The 25,190-nt window shown below is 41.6% G+C and overlaps 1 protein-coding gene across 3 annotated transcripts in view; it reads left to right on the top strand.

Moving 5' to 3' along the window:
• ST8SIA5 (ST8 alpha-N-acetyl-neuraminide alpha-2,8-sialyltransferase 5) overlaps positions 1–25,190 on the top strand; it is an 80,404-nt gene that overhangs the window by 18,642 nt on the left and 36,572 nt on the right. For all 3 annotated transcript variants that reach the window (XM_056325283.1, XM_056325284.1, XM_056325282.1), the window contains exon 2: positions 11,346–12,054. In XM_056325283.1, coding sequence (XP_056181258.1) covers positions 11,924–12,054 — 131 coding nt within the window. In that variant the 5' untranslated portion in view covers positions 11,346–11,923. The remainder of the gene's footprint in view (positions 1–11,345; positions 12,055–25,190) is intronic.

Here is a 25,190-nt window from a genome sequence, read left to right as displayed (position 1 = left end):
TTCCTGAAGTGTTCATAGCCAATAAAGCAGGGTACCAGGAGCTGTAGCTACAGTAAGCTGTATTTGTTATTGCCATAGCAGGTGGTATTTAGTCTGCAGCCAAGTGAGATGATCAAAGGGTGAAATATAACCTAAACCCCAAGGCAGATTCTTTTAACAATCCTTAGCTTCTCTGATATCATCCAGGGGCCAAATTATGCAAACATGAGTATTTTTTCATTTTATATTCCTGTTACTGTTCCCTGCCATCCCTGGGGGGGAACCTGGAGGTCAGGCATTTTAGCAAAGGGCATGAAAATAAGGGAATGTTGAATAATAAATGCTTCAGGTCATGCAAGATGTTCCTATCTCCCACCTTTCTGACAGTTGATTACAGAACAGACCAGCTGAGGGAAGTTTTGTGTGGCTCGCACAGTGATTCTGGGGTGTTCACAATGTACGCAATCTGTGAAGCTGTTAGTGCTCATAGCCTTTGCATGGGTCATCAAAGGAGGTGTAACTCCCCGTCTCCTCACCCCAGACCAGTTTTGAATGTTACTGGGGGGGAAGAAATATCACAACTCCCAGATCTGCCTTGGCTTCCTTCTGGCTGTGAGAGGAGGGTTAATAGTAGAAGTGGGAAGAAGGGTTAGCAAAGGGGAGTGCTAGTCATGCGGACAGAACGCCAGCAGCAAAGCTGGCAAATGTTATTTCATTTGCATGAATGTATGTTTTATTCATTTGCTGACGATCATCTACAGTAGCTATGAGACAAAAAAAAAAAGAGGACCAGAATATTACTGGAAATCTGGGTGAAATTCTGAAGCTTTGTCCATCTTCAGGGGGAGGTGGCTACAGGAAATACAGATTTCTGTGACAGTTTCACTGGAATTAATATAGGCACTTCCAGTGGATTAATTATTAAGAGGAAAACTTTCATAGCTCACTTCCACATGTTATTTACTTGGCATTAACTTCAACTTGTACTCATGCTGTTTTCACACTTGGCCATCTCACCAGAATTTAGGCATCCACCATGCAGATACCTGGAACTGAACTGGTCATCCCAAGCTTCCATTATAGTCAGGAAAGGCATTTGCAGGATGTGATTCATTTCACATAGCTTAGAAATTTACTTTAGGATGAAAAGAACTGTTAGTCTCCATGGAGTGTATTGACTAAATCTCAGCTAACTGCATAGAGGGTTTTGGTAGGCTGTAGGCACATACATTTATGGTGGGAGTCAGGTAACATCTATGATTAGTGCTATTAACACCTAGATTTCCTGTTTCCGATGAGCTGTGTATGATACTTATCTGTTTTAACTGGATGATCCTGAGGCATGTAAAGTAGCTCAGGATAGCAGCACTTAGGGAACTGAATCCTGTGCACAGTCAGGTGGATCCTGCTCTTGCAGTCCTCAGACTGACAAAGTCACACGTCAAAAGGCAGAAGAGTTTTTTTGCCTCACTCAATAAGTGGAAAGCTTTGTACAGTTGTCCTTGTTACACCTGTAATACACATACAAGGCCAAGAAATGCAATGATTACTAGTTCAGAAAGGAAAGAAGAGATGCTGAGGAGGGTAAAGGTACTCATCTGCACGGCATATGGAGTGTAAGGTGAGGTGACTAAGCAGTAGATGACTTCACCACACCATGCAGAAATCACAGTTCAAGTGCTGGAAGTGGCTATGCTTTCACAGAAGTGCCATTTTCCTTCCCAAGCCAGCTTAGAGATTGACGTAGCTCTGCCTGAAGTCATGAAGGAAACCTGGTAAAACAAGGAGCCCAAACCTCCTCCTAAATAATAAACCATTGTTAGGGGTGTTGTCCCTCCTGGGGTGAGGATAAGGCTGAACTTGGCTTTTGGCCTGCTGGGGGGAAGTTTAGGCTTTTACATTAAAAGAAGGACTGGATAGTGTTGCAAAAATAGCAAAATCATTAATGATTTTTTAATTTAATCTCTCACGTTTAATTTTAATAACTTAAAAAACCCAAGGTGGTATAAAACACTTGGAGCTGATGTTTGAAGTCAGCTTGGATGGGTGTTGTTGAACTATAACTTTTTTGTAGCTCTGTAACTTTTCATGAGCTGCTGGGAAGATAATACTTTTAACAGGAACATGTAAGTTCTGGAGTACAAGCATGCCTTGATGGGAGAATAGGGATGACAAGGAAGGGCAACAGACATGAAATGCAGAGTTGATGGCTTTCCTGTATATTTTAGGGAAGGGTGACATGATGATTCCAGGCAGGAGCTGGTGAATTCAAGTACATATTTAACATTCAGAATCAAGCGCTTCTCTGTGTAGGGCTGGCCAGAGCTTGCAGGGATTTACTAGGTGTGTGGCCCAGAGCAAGATATGTATTCCTGTGAAGTTGGTGACCATCTAAACTAAGATCATGTCCTAGGGCTCAATGTTTATTGTGAAAGCAGTGATTTTTGCAGTGCCAGCCAATTCCTCTGCTTCATCAATTGGAAGGAGCAATGCTGAGGAAAAAGGCATGTCCTTCCTATGCCCAAAACGAATGAATGCTATTATGTATAGATCTGAACTACAACTTCCTTGGATTTCCAGGACAAACCTGTAGTGATACCCAAGGTGAGGGCATAGCACCTGAACACGAGCTGTCGGAGGGAAACTGATGGCTGTGCCATAGTTCCCGGCTGCCCTGAAAGGCTTTAAGCAATAGCTTTGTATTTGATATGGTGCATTTTTCCAGTTGGGAAAAGCAAATGGAAAAACTCTACCCAGGGCACTGCATTGTGAGGGATGTCTCCAGACCTCAAGGAGGAAAAGGAAGAGGAAGTGGAAGGCTAGAAAGCTCTAAATTAAAAAGAAGTAAGGGACAGTCTTTTATATACCCTTTCCACCTTTCTTTTGATTTCTGTTAAACCTCAGAGCAAAAGTTTAATCAGTTTATAATGACAGTATGCAGCAGTATAGCATATTTCCTCCATAACCGCTTTGTCACAGTAAAAAAAAAATTAAAAAAAATAAAGGAGAGAGAATTTAGTGTGATTGTTGCCCTTTTATTAAGCAAATATTTTGTCTGTGATTCCAGTGGAGGTGAACTCACAGCATTGTTCTTGTTTGCCCACTACTCTTGTACACTGCAAGGACCCACAAACAGTACTAGTTGTGATTTTTGTTGTAACATCAGAGAAGAGCTTTCCTCAACAATTAGCCAACTTTTAGACCTCTGAAACTTTCAGTGTGAATCTGGAACCCTGGTTCATTTTCTTAAGTGCTGCATGGATTGCAAAGAGGAATATTGATTTGGCTGCTCTTGTGCCATCCACATCTGTGAAATGGGAACCAAGATAATGTCACAAATGGAGATCCAAAATGCAGATACAGTATTTAATTTTAAACTGATTTAAAAAAAAGTGACTACCTGATGCAGATTATCTTCATTGGTGACTTTTTGCTGTTTAATGTACCAACATACTGAATCACATTTGAAAATTAGATGCATTGAAGAAGTCATTTGTAGACTCTGAGCCCAAACAACCATGGTTTTACTGTGCTTGAGCCCCACATTTATTTTCCTCCTTTACCAAGGTCCAAAGCTTTACTCTCTCACTGCCACTAGCTATTTTGTTGCTGCTGTTTGTTCATGTGGATCTTATTTATTGTCATTTGACAAACTAAAAATGTGGTTCAGAAAATGCTTTACCAAGAGCAGTTTGTTCCCAGCAAGACCTTTTTAGCTACACAGTAACATGAAAGCATCAAAGTGCCAGGAGAATTTTTTAAAAATAAACTGCCCTGATGCTAAAATAAGCTTTAATTGATTGGAATTGCACTAAGCCTGACAATCTGAAACATTTATTATTATTTTTCCTTTCAAGCTTCAGCTTCATGTGATTTAGTGATGAATTACAGTTCCCACATACCTTCCTACCCACACTGCATGAAAAAAAAAAAAAACCCACGCACAAACTTCTTAGCTCCAGAGGAGCTGCTGGATACACCTGGAAGAAAATAAAAAAGCTGATTGAAAGTGAAGTTTAAATAGATGATGGGAATGTTCTACAAAACCCCCCTATCTGGCTAAAGGCCATGTTTCCCTCTCAAAGGAGAGCTCTCCCAGTGATGTCCCTCACTGTCAAAGGCATTTCCTTCATGCACTGGATCGTGTAGGCCAGAAGCTGTTGCAGCTTCCTGCATTGGAGATTAATAATAGGCTGTGGATAAACTACCACTCTGTCTTCCCCATTTTAGATTTTTAAAGAAAAAATATAAACAAGTGCTTGTACTCAGCTATTTAAATAAATAACCTGTTGTAAGCTCTCTAGCAAAAGGTCAACACCACCAACCAAAACCTGCTGATACATGTGCAAAACATTCTGGCCGAGGGAAAAGAGGCTGTACTGGTAGTTCTGTGCTGGGGAGCAGTGAGCACTGGAAGTAGGCTGAACATGGCAAATGTCAATGGGTTCAGTTACGGAGTTTCTTCTGGCAGTAAGTTATGGAGGATGGAAATCTGGTCAGCCATTCATTAGTGATAACTTGTGATACTTTTAAAAGAATGTCAGCTGTGCTCATGGCAGGTTTAGGCGTGTGAGCAGGGGAAGCATGGATCACTACCTTCAGCCTGGGGAGTGTTTTTAAACCCATGCCAGTGTGATGAGGCTCATGGGTAGCTGCTGTTTTCCCAAAGGCTATGTAGTGTTCAGGTCAGAACAACACCCAGGCTAGCCCCAAGCTTCATTGAGTTTAAGATCTCACTGTAAGTCCTGATCTGTATTGTAGTCCTGGACAATTCACTGCAGCCAAGAGCCAAACAAGGATTTTCATTTAACTCCCAAAATTTCAAGCGGAGGAAGATGCTTAAATACCCTTTTGGCTGTGCCCCTCAATCTTCCTGCCAGTGTCAGCACTGCCTGTGATAGTGCTGTGACATTTACGTTCACAGAGCCAGCAAAGCTCAAACTGCTGTTTGAGGTTAGGAGTGATCCAGGCCCTGTCTACAGGTGAGTTTCTCGGTCTGGGTGGCTGGCTGTTCCCCTGGAACTCCCAGGCTCGTTTGTCAACAAAATGGACCATCGTTGCCTTGGGTTTGCATCCTAGTACATGTTTGCAAGCTGAGCAAGTTGTATGCAATCAAACATCACTAGATTGCAATTCCTGCTCTCTGTCAAAGGGGCTAATAAATCCTTCTCTCACCTTTCCTTCTTGCCTGCTTAAAGGATAAATTCTTGTGGCAAGAACTGGCCTTGCTAATGCCCAGCTGCAGTGTCTAATACAGTCCTGTTCCAGCAGTGGTCTCTGTTTGCTACCCTAATAAGATAAGCATGACCCAGGAATTCATGGCAGATCGCAGATCCAAAGGAAGGAATTTGAAAGGGTCGCCAGTTTTATTAATAGCCATCTCTGTAACCACATGCAGGTCAGAGCACACACTGTGCAGGGCTTAAAGGCTGAATCCATGCTATTGCAGGAGGGGCAGAAATATGTGCCTAGTCACAGTACTGTAGGGACAGAGATTTCTTTCTTTACGCTTGGCTGTCCAGATTTCCAGTGAGCACTTCCACAGTGCCAGAAGAGTGAAATAAAATGTATTTCAGGAAGAGTGGGGATTTCTGAAGACCACAGAATCCAGCTGGGGTTTTTTTTTTCCATTTTATTTATTTATTTATAATTTCTGTCATGGACTGAACTAAGCATGGACTAGCATGGAGTCTCTAAAAAATGATATGTCTGAAAACATACTGAATTTGCCTAGAAGAGTAATTCAGTTAAAGAGGTAGAGTACCCAAGACACTTGTTACATACAGTGTGTAGCTGGTAATGTAATCAGTGCTGTAGGAGAACATCATGAAGAATGGTTTGAAAGCTGAATGTCTGGACTGCTTGAAACTTCATGTGAATTGAAGCTGATGGTTAATTCAAGAGGAATGTACTTCATTCCTTTGAATGCAAAATCAATGCAGAACTGTGGTAAAGGCAAAGGTAACTTTTCGTAAATCACTTTTTATAATAGGTCTCTTCTACGCCTTGATTGTAAGAATAGTGTAAAATTTTTGAAATACTTAATTAGCTGATTATTCACAGGAATATTTTCTTTTTCATATTTACTCCTGTTCTGATTAGTACCACTCAATGGCACAGCAAAATATATTCCAGGATCAGATTAATTGTCTCTGTGAATTAAAACTAACTTTATATGCCATATTATAGATTTTCTAAATCTCTCAATATTTTAGTTCTTGCTCTAAAAATGTATTGTTAAAATAGTGAAATAATTATTAATTGGATTTTTCAGAATTAGATAATGTGTGATCCTTGTTCTTACCATGGGAAATATTTGCTCATTGTAGTGTTAATGCTGGAATATTTTCAGCAAAAAAAGTATCAAAACTTTAAACTGCTATTAAACTTGTACATCGAGCGCCACTGACTCTAGAACTTTCCAGGCTTTCAGTAGAAGGTTTTAAGTGTGGTTTTGATGAACTAGATGGGTGTTACAGTTCGCTTGGGATACAGGCAGGATCATGCTCTTATTCTGAGAGCAAGTGTTGGCCGTGGAAACTCTTTGACCCCTCCATGGTTCTGCCAATATCTCAGTCCTGTTGATTTGGTGCTAAATCCAGGACTCCCATGCAGTGCTTCGACTTCAAAATAATGCTTTTAACAGATGATTTCTGTAAAAGCAATTTGGTCCTGTTTCTTTTTCCCTGCAGAGAAACTGAGCTTCCATCATTCTCAATTATTTGCAGGGTCATTGTGAGCCTGTACAGGATCATAACAATCACACTAAACTTCCTATATTTTCTGGGAATCTGGAAACAGTACTGCAAAAACAAGGCTGTCCCTAGCACTGAGCCCAACTGAAGTTTTTCACTTTGCTATCCATTTTAGCAAGCCCTGCTATAAGGAACTGTTAATAGTAAATGCACAGCACTATAGCTATGGCAGTCTCTGCATTAGAGCTTCCTACCAGTAAGAGGAAGACCTTATTACCTTTCCAACAGATCTGGCGTCAGCAGTGTAAAAAAGGGATATTTTATGCACCGGCTCATTTCTCCCCCAGTGCCTATGTGACCCATAACTGAAAAGAAACTGGTCATGATTCAACAGATGATGTAAAGTACATCCAGTGTGCAGACCGTATGTTATCTTCAGGACATTGCCTCCAATTCAGGCAGCTCCTCAGGTAGGAGGCCTGGTGCCAAATTAGCCGTTGTCACCTCCTTGTGGCTCAGCCCAACTCAGAAAGGAATAGATGTTTACATCATAGCTATATCTTTTCAGCTTCCTTCAATATCCCAGTTTAAGACATACGGATTTGTGGCAGTGATGAGGGACTAGACATTGTGTAAAGCACTAGATTATGCTAATAAATTCATGTTTTATCTCTGCAGAAGAATTCATATTGATAAGCATATGTTTATGAGCTTCACATTCAGCATATCCTTCCAGGCATATACCTATGTGCCAGTGCTATGCAACAGCAGGGATCTAGCAGTTGACACAAGCATCGTAGAAACTGTAAATAGGTTTGATTTAATTTTAATTTAGGGGAAAATATGAGATGTAAATGTACAAAAAACATTTACAGCCCATAGTATTCTGCTATGCTGTGTGTGAAGTCTTTAAGCTGCGTTAACAGTCATGAAGGGTGCCTGAGCAGGCAGGGAGAGAAAAAATCCTGAAGGGGAACGTGAAGAGTGTTTTGCTTTACTCTGAACCTGTATGATACTGTGAGTTTAACATGTATATTGTAATTTAGGCAACCAACAGACAGATCCTGCTATCTGAGACACTAAATGCCCTTGCTTTCAGCTGAAATTAGAATGCATAATCAGTCAAAGACTGATTCAAACGACAGGTTTACTGAAAGGTACTTAAGGAAATTCCCAATCAGACCTGCCCATCAGAAGGGAATTTTTCTGTTTCATTTGCATTGAAAAATAAGATGCATCTTAGAATTAAGGGCTGCATATTGTCCTTTCAGCAGAGATGTGCTTGTTCCCTGCACAAGAGAAGTAGAGGCTGATTCCTGCCAGGTTTTGTCCTTTTGCTAATTCAGCTTTCCTTGTATGGAGCTTCAGAAACATGTCTTGGTGGTTAGCTGAGATTTGTTTGTCTTTGAGATTCAATGTTAACTTTTTTTTTTTTTTTTTAAATTAAGTTCTGCTTCATTTGGACTTAAGAGCAAACGATGAACTCCCATTGGAGGGTATCACCATCTGGAACATGTTCATGCTTGTTTTAGAGGGCTCAGAGTCTCGCTGCTCAGGCTGAAGGAGTTTCTTGTGATATATTATCTCTAATGATATTTAACAAGCAGCTCTCATACAACAAATAAAGGCTAGCAACATCTAAGACTGCTTCTGGCAGCGTCATATTATGGGAGGCTATGAGCAGTTCCATTTTGCCACTTTTGCTTTAACCTCTGAAGTCTATGCTCCAATAAAAATACAGGAATACCCTTTCTGAGCCTCTGCATATCATGCAGCTTATCCATCTCTCTCTCACCATCTCATAAGAGGCATTTCGAGTAGCTGCTACTAGTTAAGTGATACTTGATCTTCTGGTGATGGAAGAGATCTTATTTACTAGGTTCCTGTGCTCTGGCATGATGCTGGCTGGCATATATTGTGATGTGGCCTGGGCTTCCTGTATGTGACCAGTGCCACTGTAGCTACATTGCCCATTGTAAGGTCAGTGCTTATGTGACTAAGTGCTGCACACAGCACCTGAGGCCATCATGCCCAGCAAATCTGTGTTTGCAACACAACTTACTGTAACATCTTTATCCCCAAGCTCTTCTCAAATTCTGGATGGGCTCTTTTGTTGTCTGTTGCTTGCTTAAGTGGAGGGTGTAAAATCATGAAAAAAAAATTAAATTGTTCTCTGTGGAGGCCTGATGCTTTCAAGGAAGCCTGTAGTTGACAGGTCAAACTCACAGAGCCTCTGGGAACGAGTGCTGGCATTGCTCATTCAGCCCTTCTGCAGTAAGACTGTTTTCACTCACAACAAATATTGCAGGCAACCTTGAGCATCCTTTGAAAATTTGTCGATAGACATCTTATTTGTTTATGGCCGCACAGAGCCATTCTGCTTCCAATTCTGCAGTGTTTTTGTAGTACTGGGATGAAGACAGAAAAAAGATTTCTTTTACATGTGACATGAGGAATGGTGTCTGCACAAGATCTGGCATAGAAAACTCTCTCTACTTACATGTCTTTGTACTTTGCTTTTTTGCTTTACGTGTGCAGCTCTCCTGCATACAAGCCTCTCAGGTGCTGTATCTTCTGGCCAGCTCTGATATGTCAGAGAAGCCTGAGAGGACACAGAAAATCAAAAACTGACTGAGAGTGCATGGTGCTTCCAGGCTGTTTATTGCAGCTCAGGCTGACCATCAGTCCAGGAGAAAGACTAGCTAGCTGCTAGGCTTATGAGTTTGGTGCACTATAGCACAGATCAGTCTCAAAAAAAATCTCTTTTGAGTGGAGGGGAACAGAGGAAGAAAGGCTGGAAGTGTTTTCACCAAAACCAAGGTGATATCAAAATCTGCAAAACTGGCATCACATCCACAGGTCATAAGAACCTGAATTCTACTGTCTGGTACTTTGTCTTTACTGTAAAATAACCCCTGGAGCAATTGAGACAGATTTCTTGGAGAGGATTTTCAAAGCTCTCAGTAAAAATCCAACAAATCAAAAGTACCTTTTCCTTCACTCTATCCTTACTGGCCTTACCTCTCAGCTTCTCCATACAAATCTGCCTGTGTAGTATCTTGTAGAGTCCCAGCCTGGTATTTCTGATGGCCATACTGCTTTTCCTGTTACTGAGAATGCTGTGTGCTTAGATCCATCTAAATGGTACGGTTCCTATATGGAAACATTCTTATATTATATGGGCTTACATGAACAGGTCGTTGAAAGAAACATATTTGGCCCTAGAGCTGACGATTTTGACAAGAGGGAATCAAACTGCTTTTGCTATTTAATTTGCAGTCCCCTGGTATATTATTCCCAGTACTGTACAAATACAACTCAGTTATTTTTCTAACCAAAATCTTGGTTTTCTTTCCTTGGTTTAGGAAGACTGAACCACAGAACAGTAGGAGTGTGTTTCCAAGGAAGTATTAGTATGTCCTTGCCCTCTTCTAATTTTCCCTGCGTATCCATCACTGGCCACTGTCAGGGACAAGGCCCTGGGGTGGATAATCTTTCATCTGACCTGGCATCACCACTCTTCATATGCACAGGTGATAACTGAAACATTTAGCAGGGTTAACAAATGCATGTGTGGGAGCTTTGAAAGGGACTGAAAAAAGGTATCAGAGGCTGGATCCCTCCACCTTCTCTGCACAGTCAAGGGTGTCTAAAGGGCTGGTCTCCACTGGTGGCTCCCGCCTGCAGGAGCTCAGGGTGACCAGGTTCCTACCTTCAACACTTTTGTTACTTGTGTTGCTTAAAAATAGGTAAGGCAAAACCTGCTTTAGTCCTTGATTGTTTTGCCTAAGTTGCCACAGGTCATGCTGAGGACCAACCCTGGCTTCAGGAACTAGGCTGAAAGGCTTGAACAAAGTTACCTTCTTCCCATGCAGCACCAATTACAGCTGAGACAAAGTCCAGAAACAGTCCCTGTTTGCTGCTTTGCACAGCTGGGCTGCTGGCACACTAGAACATTTTGCATACACTGATTTAACTGTTGGAAAATTTATTGACACAAAAATCTTCCCATTCTCTTAGACAAAGGATTTTTTTCCTCCGCATTAGTTGTCAAAATCCTTTTCCCATCTGTTATTGGGGCAAAACAACCTCCTAGCCAGAGTGTTTCATTCATGGATGAAGCTTTCACTGGAACTTGTTTTAAGAAGCTAAGGGATGGGGGCAGATTTTGATCCCAGTGAAATCAGCAACAAAACTCCCATTGATTTCCCTGTGAGCTGAATCGAGCCTTTCCTAACAATGGGGAGATTTTTAGAGGAGTTGTGATGGCCGTGGACAAGGTCTTACTGCTTTGCCCTTTCGAAAGAGAACTCTTTTTGGTGGAGGAACAATCAGAATATTTGTCTCTTTAAATGAATGGTTCTTAGAGCTTGCACTGAGAGGCAGTCTCCCTCTCTGCGGCTGTGAGGCTACACGGAGCCTCCAATAAATCAGCATGCAGGAACTGAGAGCTCTGTCCTTGAAGAGATGCACAGTGACCTTGCTTATGCTTACTCTGGAGGAATAACCAGGGGAAATATAGAAGCCCAGATAGTAGCGGTGTGTGACTAAAGGCACTGCATTCTGCATGCAAATGCTACAGTACTGAAGGCACGGTATGGACGGTACGCTGCTACACAAAATGCAGCTTTCCTGCTAGCCTGACCAGATTGCTGCTGTTGTTTTTTGCAGGGGACTGAATGAAATCCTCATGATCGTTACATGCTTGTTCAATAATAGCACACCCCAGTCACGTCTCCTTGCAAGCACATTTCGTTGGAATCACTGAGCAGAAGCAAAGAAGAGCTGACGACTATGTGTTTCCAACGCAGGTTGCCGGAGCCCTGTGTTTGCCATTGGCTGCAGTTTTCTGGTTTATTTGCAGCTTCCCCCATCTGGAATATGAAAATGGGATTGAAGTAGATAATTGCTAGCAGCGGGTTTTCAAGAGAGGCTTAGAGGGAACAGAATGCCTCTTGCACAGCACAGGCTGCCTGCACTGAAAGAGCTCTGAGAGATGATTTTAGATGTTACCCACGTCTGAATCTCCTGGAAACTTTACCATGGAAGCAAGCCATTGCGCACAGTCCTGGAGCTAACATCCGAAAGGGGCAAAAAAGGGGCATCAGGGCCAAACAATGGGATACCTTGTCCTTGGATTGCTCACAGAAAAGCCAGCAAGCGTTCTCCTCCACTTCCCCACAAAAAGGGTATGAAGTCTGCAATGAACTGAATTTTACTAAGTGGAGCTTCAGTGGTTTTTAAGAAGGATGGGATACACTGACCCTTCATCAAGCAGGGATTTGCTGGGAAACAGAACTTTGTTCTTCATATTCATCTGCGCCTTTGCCGTGGTCACCTTGCTGCAGCAGATCCTCTATGGGAGAAACTATCTCAAAAGGTAAGGGGGGATTTGAGGGAATAGGAAAAGTTGTCTGATTGGATTGAATGGAGATAGAGCTCCAGTCATACCATTATAACAGTTCAAACCACTTCTCAGTGCTGTGCTTACAATATTAGTATCTTGTCAATCTGGGAAGGTGCATCCAGCATCTGTAATGTCTGTTAGATTATTAATAAAGGAGAATGTTAGGCAGGTTATAGTGATTTGTGTGTCTGTTAGATTGTGTTTAAATCCTCAGCTGTTGTAAAAATCTAGGTCTTACTTAACTTAAACCAGACTGACTTGTACACCTGAGTATTTGCCCCTGATCAGACCCTTTGTAAGACCCTGTGTAAGTTCAAGCTGAGATGGCTTGAGAGGTTGAATTAAGTTAGCATGCTCATTGCCTAAACTTCAATGTCTTTAGAAACTAACATGCCGATGCAATTCCTAAAATCAAAGTGGCAATATTAGTGTTCCAAATAACAGAGAGTGCACTTTATTTTTTCACTGCCGTATTCTCATGAATTACTGCTGAGACTGCTTTGCTGTAGAGCACATCAGTCTTTGATCTGAAAATGGTACTGCTTTTCTTACAGCAAACACCAGTGGGAATCTTCAACTGTTTAACCTTGACCCATGCAGAGTTTATTTAACTTAAATCTAGTTTTAGGTGTTACAGCTTGTATGATTTTATAGAGGAGAATGTTTCTCTTACATACTTTGAGGTAAGTGGTTTCAGTAGTATAAACAGCTGCTGTGGAATTTTTTACTGGAATTTAGCTGCATTTTGTCAGAAGAGATCAATGGTTTGGTTCTTGCCTGGTTTGCAGCTCACATAGTTTGCCTTGTGCCAAGAGCAAGCAAAATGCTGACAAATTAGCAAATGTTTCTTGCTGGGGAGGAACAGCAAGCATGGTATTAATATGTATAGACAGGAGCCAACATCCCAAAGGGATGAGGAAGGGAAGTGTTTTAGTTTACCCACAGAGCAAGGTCTAGGTTGGGGGACCCTGCTTTTGGGCACCTCACTTCCAGGAAGATGTGACTCTGTTGGAAGGAGCAAGAATGAGCAGAGGTATAGAAACCACATGTGTTTGGCTTGGAGAAAACTGAGGGAGGTATGATAACTGTCTTGAAATACCCAAACTATTTTTGCCAAGGGGAAGGTAATAAACACATTTCTGTAAAGACTCATGACATGGGAAGAAGTCATGGACTTAAATTGCAGCAGGAAAGATCTGGATATATCCATGAAGGAAAACTTCTAAAGAAAAAGGACACCCGAGGAGCTATAAAATCTCCATCTTTGGGGGCTTCAGGAACCTATTAGGTAAGACCGGGGTAGTACCAAGATGCTTTGGCGCTGAGAGTTTGACTTTATGACCAGTTGAGGTCTCATCTTGCCTTATTTTCTCAGTTTTTCCCATTTGTCCTGGAGGCCTTGCAGCCCTACCAATACATGCTTTTCTAAGTCAAAATGACTGCAACAGGATTAGAGCAATGAAAAATAAATCCAAGGTCTAAACTGAAATGAAAAATGGCAAAATAAAAATAAAATTACAAGAAAATGCAACTATAACTTATCCAGTGAGTGGCCTCTGTGGCCATTCTCTGTCCTGCCTCGTGTCCTGGGAGCCTATCTTGTCATCAGCAGGCTGCAGGGAGTGAAAAGAGGGTGATGTCCAATTCCCAGCTTGCTAAGCAAAGTCTGGTTCTGAGCACTCTGACACTAAAGGGGCTTGAGCAGGGTGATGTGCATGCATTTTGTTACTTTTGAAAATACTATTTTTTTTAGATTGCAGCTTCTAATGATTTGTTTCTTTTCCTTTTTTAAAATCACCTGAAAGAGTCTCAAAGAGAGTCGTGTCCCCTCACCCCCATTTCAGGGAAAAAGCACTTTCTGGGAAGTGCTGGGATGTGGTAGTTCCCATCTTTCATGGAAATAAAAATGCAGGATGTGGCAGTCTCAGCTTGTCAGTTTTTAATGATAGAAAGGTGATTCACGTAGCAGCCTACATTGTTACTGTAATATTATCATGAAGGTACTTTTTAACTTTTCCTTTGCCTCTCTCACTCTCATGCCTTACAGTACATTATGGTGACCCAGGTGGTTTCATTGCCAGTCCGCTCCATGCAGGGATATCTGTAACTTTTAATTTCTCTTTTTCTTTCACAAACTTCTGGTGTAAAGTCCCCTATTAGAAGCTGATGCCAGCTGTGAGATTCCTTGGACACATTATAGCTTGCATCTCCAGTGACCATGGTGGAGCTGGTGGTTTTGGAGAGCATCCTTGCAGAGGGGAAGTGCGATATTTATAGCTTTGGTGCTGCTTGCCAAGCTGGAGCTTGGGGACGCTGCCTAAACCTAAAGCCATTTACTTGCTAGGATTCAACATGCTGTTTGTTTTATGATAGCCTTTGCTTGCATCCCAACATCTGCAACAATAACAGGCCTCTGGGCCTCTTTCCAAGGCAGCGGGAAGAAATTCCCCAGTGTATTTAGAGAAAACTGAAAATTGCCCTAAAGTACTGTTCCAGTAAATGTATGATGCTTTTAAGCCTAAATATAATGCAAGGCTATCTTGTTTCTCTGCAATAAGATGGTGGAAATGAGTAAAGGCCAGCAAGGCAGAGGGAATCTGACCTAGAACAAGCAGCTTAGGCACAACACAGGAGACAACACAGTCTAGGGACTGGTCCCAATAAGCAGTGTAGACAAAAGCACCCTTTTCTGGGAGAAAGATGGAAATGTTAGCTATGTGGCTGTAAACTGTGCTGTGCCACGTGCCCTTACAAGCAGGGCGCGGACTGGTTTTATTACCATAAAAACCCACCTGAAGCTCTCCATGGAGGGTGCCCTGGAGGCTGGTGATGCTGCATTTATCCATGGCCGTGCTCCCAAAGCCTGTTTGTGGGGATGCAGGACTGCAGGCCAGATAGGATGTTCCTGCTCAGTGAAATTTGATAAGGGGCCCAGCCTCTGGTTAAGTCCTCTTTGCCCTTAATGAGCTAATGAGCTCCTGGCATTGCTGGAAGAAGGGGAAAATGTAAAGATGGAATTTCTAGGTATTCACACATTTTTCACGCACCATATAATGTTCTCTGCACCTTCCCTGTTTTGTACTGTGTTACTGGAAAGCAGAATCCTTCCCACCTTTTTTTTCCCCTTTTTCAGTTTTCCTCCAAGTGGGATGGATGTGGGTGCTCTCAGCAAGGCCAGTTCCTCATCCCCATAGTAGCAGCTGAAGTCTTAATGAGAGAGTTAAACAGCAAACTGGAGAATGACATCAGGAAGCTCTGGTCTCTGTAGCTCCTGATCCTGAGTAAAAAGGATGATGAAATGAGATATAATTAAGGGACTTTAATACAGATCTCTGGGGTAATTATTTTTATTTTAGGATTAATGTGATGATTAAAAAGCTTCTTCATTGATCTGCTAAAGTAGGTTAAATGCTGTGGACTTCTTCTTAAATCCAGAGCTGCTGCTTGCTTTTGTATTGACTCATCTTTCCAATGCTCAGCTTTCATCTGAATTTTCTTTTGAATCAGATGCTCAGCTGAGGGCTGGCCTTTTTTTGTTAGCTCTTGTTTGGCCAGCAGGGAATAATCCTGGATTACATCAGGAAACTGCCACTACAGTAAAAAAATGTTGAAATGGTTCCTGTCTTCATCTCCCAGCCTGTAGCATGGGAGAGATCAATAGGATGGTCCTTGCTTGCTTTGGCAAGAGAAGAATATCAGAGCAATACTTTGCTATATACCAATATTCTATTGGTGGGCAATTCACTAAATGCTGTTTTTTTAACAGCTTGACTTCTGCACAGGGTTAAGAGTCAGCTGAAGAAAGGAATCTGCCCCTTTAAAACTATTTTTTTATTTCAGCCAAGTGAGAACACATTTTCAAAGCTATTAAAATCTTTAAACAAAGATTACCCTGGGGTCTGTCAGAGGAGGCATGTACAATAACTCAAAGAATCACACCGCAAGAAACAGCAAACCTTCCCATGCAGGCAGCCTGCATTCTTTGAAAGCTTTACATCTTTTAAATGAGAATAAAACATCACTCTTGTGTGTGTGTACCATATAATTAGTATCAAACTCTCATAACTTGAGGTTATACCACCATTTTGGTATTTCTGAAGCAGCTTTTATTCAATAGTTGCAAATAAATCCCCAGACATCTTTACCCCTTTTGTTACCCACAAAATAAAGATAGCTTATGATAATTTTTTGCACAGCATGGGGAAACAAGGGATAAACCCTCAGCAAGTAAACCAGGACTATACCTTGAGAGATCATTTAGCTTGTACCATGCCGTAAGACAAGATCATATCTTAATTATACCACCAACAGCGGTAGTTGCAGTGTGGACATGGAAGCTGCATGTGGCCTGAGCTGTATTTTGTCCTGAGTTGGGCTCTTGAGGGACTACAGCCAGCTCAGGTCAGTTGAGACCTCCCACTCCATACCTGGCATGTGCTTCTCTGGCCTGTTCATAACACCCTGTGAAGATGTTAACTGTAACATAAGACCATCTATTCCAGCGTTAAAAGTCTTTTTCCATTTAAATATTTTTTCTCAAGAGACATAAGATGAAGGTGACCTAGTGAGTCATTTCTCTAACACAGCTGTGTGCCCCCTCTGTTTCTAACCAGAGTGAAATATCATACTAGCAAAATGACATGTGACCTGTGAGTCACCTCACTGAATCCCTGATGGGGCTGCAGAGCAAGTCTTGATTTTGGTTGGTTTTCTTCAGAGAGAAGAGCACTGGAAACTTCAGGAGAGAGCGAAGTCTTCAATATAAATATACACACACCCCAATATATATATACACACACCAATATGTGTATGTATGGGTTATGGCCATCACCTTAAAGTGTCTAGTCTAGCATAGCAGGGAGAAACTGAGATTCCAGCATGATGTTCTTGCTCCAGGTGTTCCCAAGAGGTTTTCAAGTGGATGGAAACTGGGACTGGCATCCCCACTGTTCCTAACTACCCTTGCAAAGACAAGGATCTGAAGCAGCTTCCCAAGAGGTCAGAGGAGCACTGGAGCCTGCGCTGCAGGAGAGCTCAGGGAAGAGATGGCAGTGGGATGGAGGGGGCAGAACAAACAGTGGGCTGACAGATTAACTCAGCTGCCTGCAAAGTCACCCCTCGCTGGTCATCCCATTCCCTTTCTCATTGCTGCTGTTGGCTGCTTTACATAATGCTCCTGTCTCACCACATCAAATAAAGGGGGAGAGCTCACAAGTACATGGCATGTGAATTAAAGCTCTGCAAGAATTTGCAAACAATCACAGCTCTATTGCAGGCTGCAACAGATACTTTTATTGTGAAAGCATCCCAAAGGCAAAATCTTACTTTCAGCTACTTTGAGTTTTTTTCTGACCCGTAATTTTAATTTGCTTTTAAAGGAAAGCATCAAGTGGCTGAAGTTTTAGTACCAGAGCATGAGGGTATGTTATTTCCTCTCTTGTACTCACTGACTCTCAGTGGCTCTGATGCAGAAAACAGGCAGGATTTGAATCCCTGCTCCATCTAGACTTGCTTTACTTCTAGCATTGTTTTGCACCTCTGCTGTTAAGATGGCAAAGCTACTTGCTGACCTAGTCTGTGAATTGCTAGTCCTTCTCTGTTCCCCAGATGACAGTAAATTATGGTAATGAAAATCAGTTATTTCAGTATTTTACATGTGCAAATTGCATTATCCTGAGTGTGTCATTCCCTGGTGTGTTACACTATGGTCCTTCCTGAGCTCAAACCATGGGGGATGTGAGTCACTACAGAGTGACCTACAGACACTTGTCCCTTTTGCTGTGGCTGTGGCCACCTGGTAGTCCCTAAATCAGTTCCCACAAGCCCACCCTGCAGAGAAGTCATTGCTTTACCCACAGTTTGAATCGTGTTGGGCTGTAGGAGCTCTGCAGAAGCTTCTTGCCCTGGAGTAGTGAATTATAGATGTTCTGTATACCAGCCAAAGTGTGGCCATTATCCTCACTGATTAATACAGAGACAATCAAATCCTAATTCTAGTTCACATAATACCTGGTAAGGGCTTGCTGAAGTCTCACTTTGTTGTGTGGAGATCTAGGCTTACTTCTGTCTACACACACAGCTCTTTTTGAGTATTTAGCTGAACATCTAGGCTAACTCCGCTTTCTGTGCTTCACACAGATCTGTTGCCTCTATGTGACAAAGTAATGGGTGAGTTTTGCCAATGCCAGCATTCAACACCTGTGAATCAAAGCCCTTTCATCCAGAGTGGTTTAAACTCCGTGACATTTCTTTCAAAAACATCTCTGTTATAACCTGCCGTCAACTTGCTTTATGTCGTTCTGAAAAAAATTAGCTGCTTACCCTCTATGTGCTCGGGCAGGTACAAGGTACAAAGTACAGTTTTACTTTTGTAGAAAGTCAAACCCAGAACACAGCCTTCCTGGTTTGAGTTGTGCTACACCTGTGTCCCCCACAGCCCCAGCTGTGAGCGATCACATCCTTGACTGCTGACCTCCGTAGCCAGAGTTGCAGACCTGGTAATGCAGTGTTTTATTTTTGATCTGATTGGGGTTTCTTGATCGTTCTTATGCTTACTGGATTTGGTTTAGATATAATCGCTGTGCAAAGCTTTGAATTTTTTTACTTTTGCTGTGCCTCATTCTTGCCCTTGATTGCTTTTTCATTTCATTTCTCATTTTTTAATTCAAGTGTATTCATTGCTCAGCAGTCCATGACTCCCTCAGGCAAACTGTGGACTTAACCTCTCATTTTTTTGAGGCATCCTTGCCCTCCATTGCTTGTATCCATTTTGCTTTTTCACCAGCCCCGCAGATAGTCACTGTCCTTGCACGTCCTCTTTAGTTAGTTAGTTTTATGCTTTAGTTCTCATGATGAAAACCTTAAAAGCAATCTCTGTCACTGGTAGTTTCATGGCATTTTCCATAAGAACAAATACAGCCAAAGCTAGGCTTTTCACAGTCCTAGCTGAAAATCTTGAGCAGTCAACAGTTTGGAGGGCTTTCACGAATGGAAAGAGGAGACTGTGCCATCCACTCCTGTGAATGGAGAGAGGGAATACTGCCTACTCCTGTGGCTGATACTGGGTACAGGCACGCTGACCTTAAATGGCATTTTGCTTATTGTCTTCAGCACGAGTCCTTAGTGCAAATGGGGCTCTGTGAGTATGTTTACACTGAAGAATATAGTGCAGTGTAGGGACACCTGACCTGGTGCTAAATATATTAGTTTTGGAAACATGAGATGCGAAGCCACTAGCTCCGTCAGATCTCTAATGCTATGGTGAAATTGCTTGTGGTACCCATGCTGCATCAGGTACCTTTGCAGTGAGCTATCAGCTGAAATGTCAGAATTTGCTGGCATCTTAAATTATTTGGGATTTCCTCTAAGTGTCTGTGCTTGGGGCTTGATTGGCCTTTTTTCTTGAAAACAACCTGCCTCACTGACAGCTCATTCTGTTGTGGGTTTTGTGTTGCTCCTAACAATTACAAATAAGAATATTTTTATTATGAACAGTTATTACAAATGGAATTGATACAGAGTATCTATTACTCCTTGGATGTTTATCTATCAGCCACAGATGACAAAAGGAAAGATTGTATTGTTTTGAAAGGTGTCCTTCAATGTCCTTGATGTCCTAGTCAACACTCGTCCCATTTAAACAGGCTAGTTGAACGTTGGTGTTGTGTCTATTGTATCTTTCTTGGGAAGTGATTTTAGATCAGGTTTTTCAGATGTTGCATGTGAATCTCTGATGCAAAGTTTAACCCAAATGTGAAATGTGTTACATGAAACAAAACCTTTTTATGTGTAGTAGTGGTTATAATCCAGAAGCTTCCCACTTATGTTTCCAATTTTGCTCCTTGTGCTAGTCAAAATATACTCCTCCACCACTTTTACTACTGTTTCCCTCTAACTTGTAGAGCCAAGCTTGTCCCTGGTGTAATACTGTATGGCCAAGTGTATGGTGTAACCAGATGTGCCATTTCCCAGATTTTCCATCCATATTTTGCTTTTCATGGGACTCATATTATTTCTTCCTTTTGTTGTGAATATACCATTCCCGCTCTTCCACATATTTTCATACATTTTCTAAACCTTTTCTAATGGTCTTCTCCCGATCAAATGGCAAACAATCAGCTCAGTGGTTACCCACTGTCAGTCAACTTGCAAAGCCATAGGTTGCTAAGACAAAGATTGGTCTTAAGGCAGTGAGCAGAAGTGTGTATATGTATGTACCCAGACTAAAACTTGCATTTTGCTGATTTTATTGGAGAAATAAGTATTTTTCTAAACTGGACTGGTCAGATTGAACTCTGCTTCCACCGAATGCAAACATGAGTTTTATTATGGACTTACATAAGAAGGGCAGCACCCTGCTCAAGTACACAAATTGGCACCAGAAATGTGTTCTTTCTTTGTGCGGTGCCTGGTAGGGTTTTACCCATGGATTTTCCCCTGAAAGCAGTCAACACACACATGATATTTTTTTGGCCTTATAGCACAGGTGAATTGGACCTGGACTGCCACAGGCAGATCTGTTTCTTTCTGTGATCTGTGCTACATCTTTCTAAATTGCTGTGCCATGAATATTTATTTCAAAATGGATTGGAGAGTTTCAAGTAATATTAAACTACTCAAGTAAGCATTTACCTTTCTCTTGTCATCTAATTTCATTGTCTTTGGGGGTTGGGGCTGGTCTTTTCATCAGGAAGGAGTTTTTGGACACACAGGCTAGTCTGCCTTGACTCTGCTGGGTTGGGTTTGATCTCCGTGTCTTGCTGTTACTTAGCTGCTTTACTCCTTCCAAGCCCCTCTAATGTCTTTTCATGTGCAGAGTAAATAAAGTTTCTGTTTCTGGCCTACACCCCCCCACACACACACACCCCCACCCCCCCCACCCCCAGCAGATCCTTGTTTTTTCTCCAGAAACTCCTCTTGTTGTTACCTCTGTTGGCTGCTATGCTCGTCTTCACTTGCACAGCAGCCTGGCATGTCGGAGACTCCTGATATTCCCCTTTCTTACCCAACCTCCTCTTATTCGCTAATCCACTTTAGTGAGTGTTTTCAATCAGTCTCATCTGCAGGTCATTCATGCATACCACTGTTTTCATTTTATTTTCCATACACCCTGTGGTCACAGTGAGTCATAGTTTCCTTATTTTGCAGAAAGAAGGAACTGGATCTTCAGTGAGATTAACTGTCTGACTTTCCAATATCTCTGTGACATCCCTGTTGGTAGGCTAGGGGCATCACTTTCCATTTTCAAAGAGGGTAACATGATCGTTTAACACTGAAGTCTTAAGTTCCTCCTTGCAAGGGCAGAAATATGAAACAGGGAAACTGAGGTACAGTGAAAGTAAGTGATTTTCCACTGACTTCAGGAAACCTATACATGACCTGGACTGTCTTTTTGTCAGGGTGGGGACTGTATATGGCTTCTGTCTTTGGGTAATATGTAACAGTGTAGTGCAGCACCATAACCAGGCCTGCAGAAATATGATTATAAAATTATTAATGATGTATAGGGAATTAATATATATACTATTAGCTTATAAATGAAACAGAAGCCAGAGTCACAAAAGCTGGGCTTGCTGTCACCTCGTAATGGCCTCTTTGCTAATGTATATAAAGAAGGAATGTGAGAACCGCTAGAAAGAAAGAACAAGAAAAGTGAAGACAAATAAGAGAGGGAGCTCAGAAGGAAAATGAAGTAATTTGCCTTGCTCTTGGGGGCATTCGTACCTTCCTTTCACCACTTCAAAGAAGGAGTCTGTAGACTCCTCTGCTTCCCCTTGCTTGACCATCTGTGGTAGGCCAGCAAGCTGAGTCAGATCTTGGCTTAGCTTCAGCTATATAAAATTACATTGGTTTCTGTCTGGTTTTGCTTGCTTTTGGGTTTAGTCTGCCTCTGGTAGATGCAGGATGGGGGTAGTGGTAGCTGTCACCTTGAAAGATGAGTGGAAATAGCCTGCTGGCTGGGATTAGATGAGATGAGCTCATGGTTTTTGGGGAGTGGGATGGCACTGGCGTGTTCTTCTATGCCCTCTCCTTGCACCTGCATGATGCCCCTGTTGCCATTCAGTCGTTGTTACCCATAGGTACTAATCACTCAGCCACTCACACCAAACCGCTCTTATGCCTTGAAAGCACGTGGGTCTCTCCTGAATAAATTCTGCTGCATACATGCTCATGGCCTGCTCTCTGGCTAGAGCCCAGACAGGACTGCCAGCTGTGTTTAAAGTATTTCGGGCCTTCTCCCATTTATTGGCTGTAGAGTAGCTCTGTTTTAAAAGCCTTACTTTCCTGTCTGAGCTGAATTTTTACCTTGCTTTTGCGCTTTAGAAAGGCAATGAGACACCCCTGAAGTGGAATCTCATGTAATGGCAGCATGGATACAAAGCCTCTTGCTGCAATCCATCCACTTGTTCATTCTTGCCTTATAGTTCAAAACCCTCATAAATGTTTGACATTCTTTGCTATTAAAACCTCCACTTGTGCCGGAGTTGTTTTTTGTTTGTGGCAACAGGCTTTTTGCTTTGCTTCCTGCTGCTTCTTGACAGCTGGTCTTGACAAGCCCTTCGGAATTGCTGCTGCTTTGTTAATTTTCTGTTTTTTCACCCCCTCCCACTACTCTTACATTACGCCAGTGTTTATTTGACCACATACTGATTCAACGTTTGTACTTACCAATTAGGATAAAAATATTGCTTTGACATTTACCTGAAACTCAAGGTCTTGATTGCTAAGACATCCAGCTTAATGGAGTTTCTCTAATGCAAGGCACAACATTGCTCATACTCTTATTTGTTAGGGGTAACTCTTGTGATTATTGATGTCCATAAACCTTGATGAAAAATGTGCTGACAGTGAATGGGCAAAATAAATAATCTCTGCACCTAGAGTGTTTCTGGTTATTACGTCTTTTATAAAGTCTTCCCTTATCATCAGCATCATGCGCTGGGGAAATGTACTAATTTTAGTAGGAAATAACATTAGGGCAAATTGAGCAAATGGCAAAGTTCCACCATTGGTAGTAACTGGTAATGATCCCAGGCTTAAAATGAGCTTTTTTTTTTTTTTTTTTTAAACTCTTTGACATGAACTGTCTAAACTACATAGGAGATGTCTAAGTAATTTCCTTTGCTTTCCTTCCCTTCTTTTAATCTTTCCTTACTTTCTGTTTTGTTCCACTCCTTTTTTCTGTGTTGCCATCCTGCATGTGCTTATCTATTGCAATTCTGACCAACAGAAGCTGCATTTACATCTTATTTGCCTATTTAAATGTAGTTAATGCTGAGAGTGAACATGGTAAAATTTAACTACAGTAATATGCCAATGAAATATATTGATGGGGCAGTTCAAGTTTCTTTTCTATTTACTCTGGCTGTTTGCAAATTTGGCCAGACAGCTTTTATGAATGCTTATGACTCACAACTGAGAGGATTAGAAAATTTTATTTTTTTTAAATTGAAATCTCCCAGCTCAGGGCTGATTGAAATAAATGTAAAACTCTCAGTAATCTTGTTAGAATTAATTCAGGTCAGTGTTTTCAAATATCTCATCCTTAATTTCTGCTCTGTCCTGATACTAAAAACCGTTATTCGTGGAAGTTGTTTTTACTGGGAGGAAGAAGTTTATTGGACCCTCACTCCAGAAAATGCAGAGCAGCAGCTTGGTGTCAGTCTTGCAAACTTGTTGTGAGACACACAGTCCTTTAAGCTGTGTAATATTTCTTTGGCAGTGTTTTTTGGCAGTCTATGCATTGTTAACCTCTGGAGTACCTGTTGGAAGAAGAGCACTGTGTGGCTTTCCCTGCCTGGTTCAGGGTCAGACACTAAGCTTGCTCCTGACCCTAAGCTCAGCTCACAACTTTGTCCTTACCATGTAGAAGTGTCAGACCCTTGCTTGCCCTCATTAGATATTTTTGTACCTCAATTAGAACCTCCATCCTGCCATTTCAAAGGTAAGTATTTTAAGCTGTTCATCATAAGACATATCTACCATTCCTCAGTGTTAGTCTTCCTGATCTCCTCTTGGATCTTACCCAAAATGTGCATGTCCTCCTTTCAACTTGGTTCCTCAGCTGCATTACACACTGTTCCCAAAAAAGGCTTGAGAGGAGGGCATTAAAGAGTGGTTTTATAATGTCTTTTGCTTTATGGACAGATTCACCCTCCTCTGCCTTTGAGCATTTTCTTAGCTTTCCTTCCAGCTGTTCCATGTGGAGTGAAGACATATGAAGGGAAAGGATGTTACTTAATGTTTTCATTCTTCATTTCATCTGCCTGATATTAGCTATGCTTTAGGAGAGTTCACCTCTGAAGGACACACCACCACCAGCTATTTATCTAGATTAGTGCTTTCTATTTCACTTTGTAAGTAAACATTTAAGCCCCAAATATCTAATTTAAATCCAATTAAAAAGTACAATTCCAAACTGGTTTTCTCACACTTCTACTCTCTCTCTCCCCATGTATCATTCAATGCTGTCCTTAGCAATTAAACCAAATCTTAAAGGCCAGATATATTTAGATGCTTTTTACAAACACATACACATTCAAAAGAAACATGTTTCCATACCAATTACAGTGTGGCAAAAAATGTGTTAGGCTGTCGTACATAGGAATCACAAGTGTTTATTTAAACAAGCCTGAAAGTGAAGGTGTCTTAGTAAAAGTGAGAATTTTCTCATGTTTTATTCGCAACAATATTCTGCTCAGAAGTCATACCTTGGGCAGCCTCAGCTGATTAAAAACTGTCAGAGCAACGTGCAAGGTATGGGACTCCCTGACAAGCCATAGCACTGCATTACCCTGTAACCATTAAAGCATAACCTGTACAGCCTTTGATGTGATTCTTCAAACTGATCACCAAAGTAGCTCTCTGAAAGCTGAATATAGGCTGTAAGTATGCACTGTCATCTCATTTTGCTTATGGCGATCAGCATAGTCTCTTCTACTTGTTTTGATTTTTTGGAAAACAGGAGAATTGCATCCATGTATTAGAAATAATCAGAATGGGTCTCCTATGAGCAAAAATTTGGCTTCTGTATTTGAAATGTTCCCATTTTTATACTTAAAAAGTTTTTCTTTGGAAAAGCAAAATTTGACCACTGGAGAACATGCAAG

The sequence above is a fragment of the Falco biarmicus genome, chromosome Z (genome assembly GCF_023638135.1).
Source record: "Falco biarmicus isolate bFalBia1 chromosome Z, bFalBia1.pri, whole genome shotgun sequence".
NCBI classification, from domain to species: domain Eukaryota; kingdom Metazoa; phylum Chordata; class Aves; order Falconiformes; family Falconidae; genus Falco; species Falco biarmicus.
Note: the sequence above shows the minus strand (reverse complement) of the source record. Positions and strands in the feature narration are given on the sequence as shown.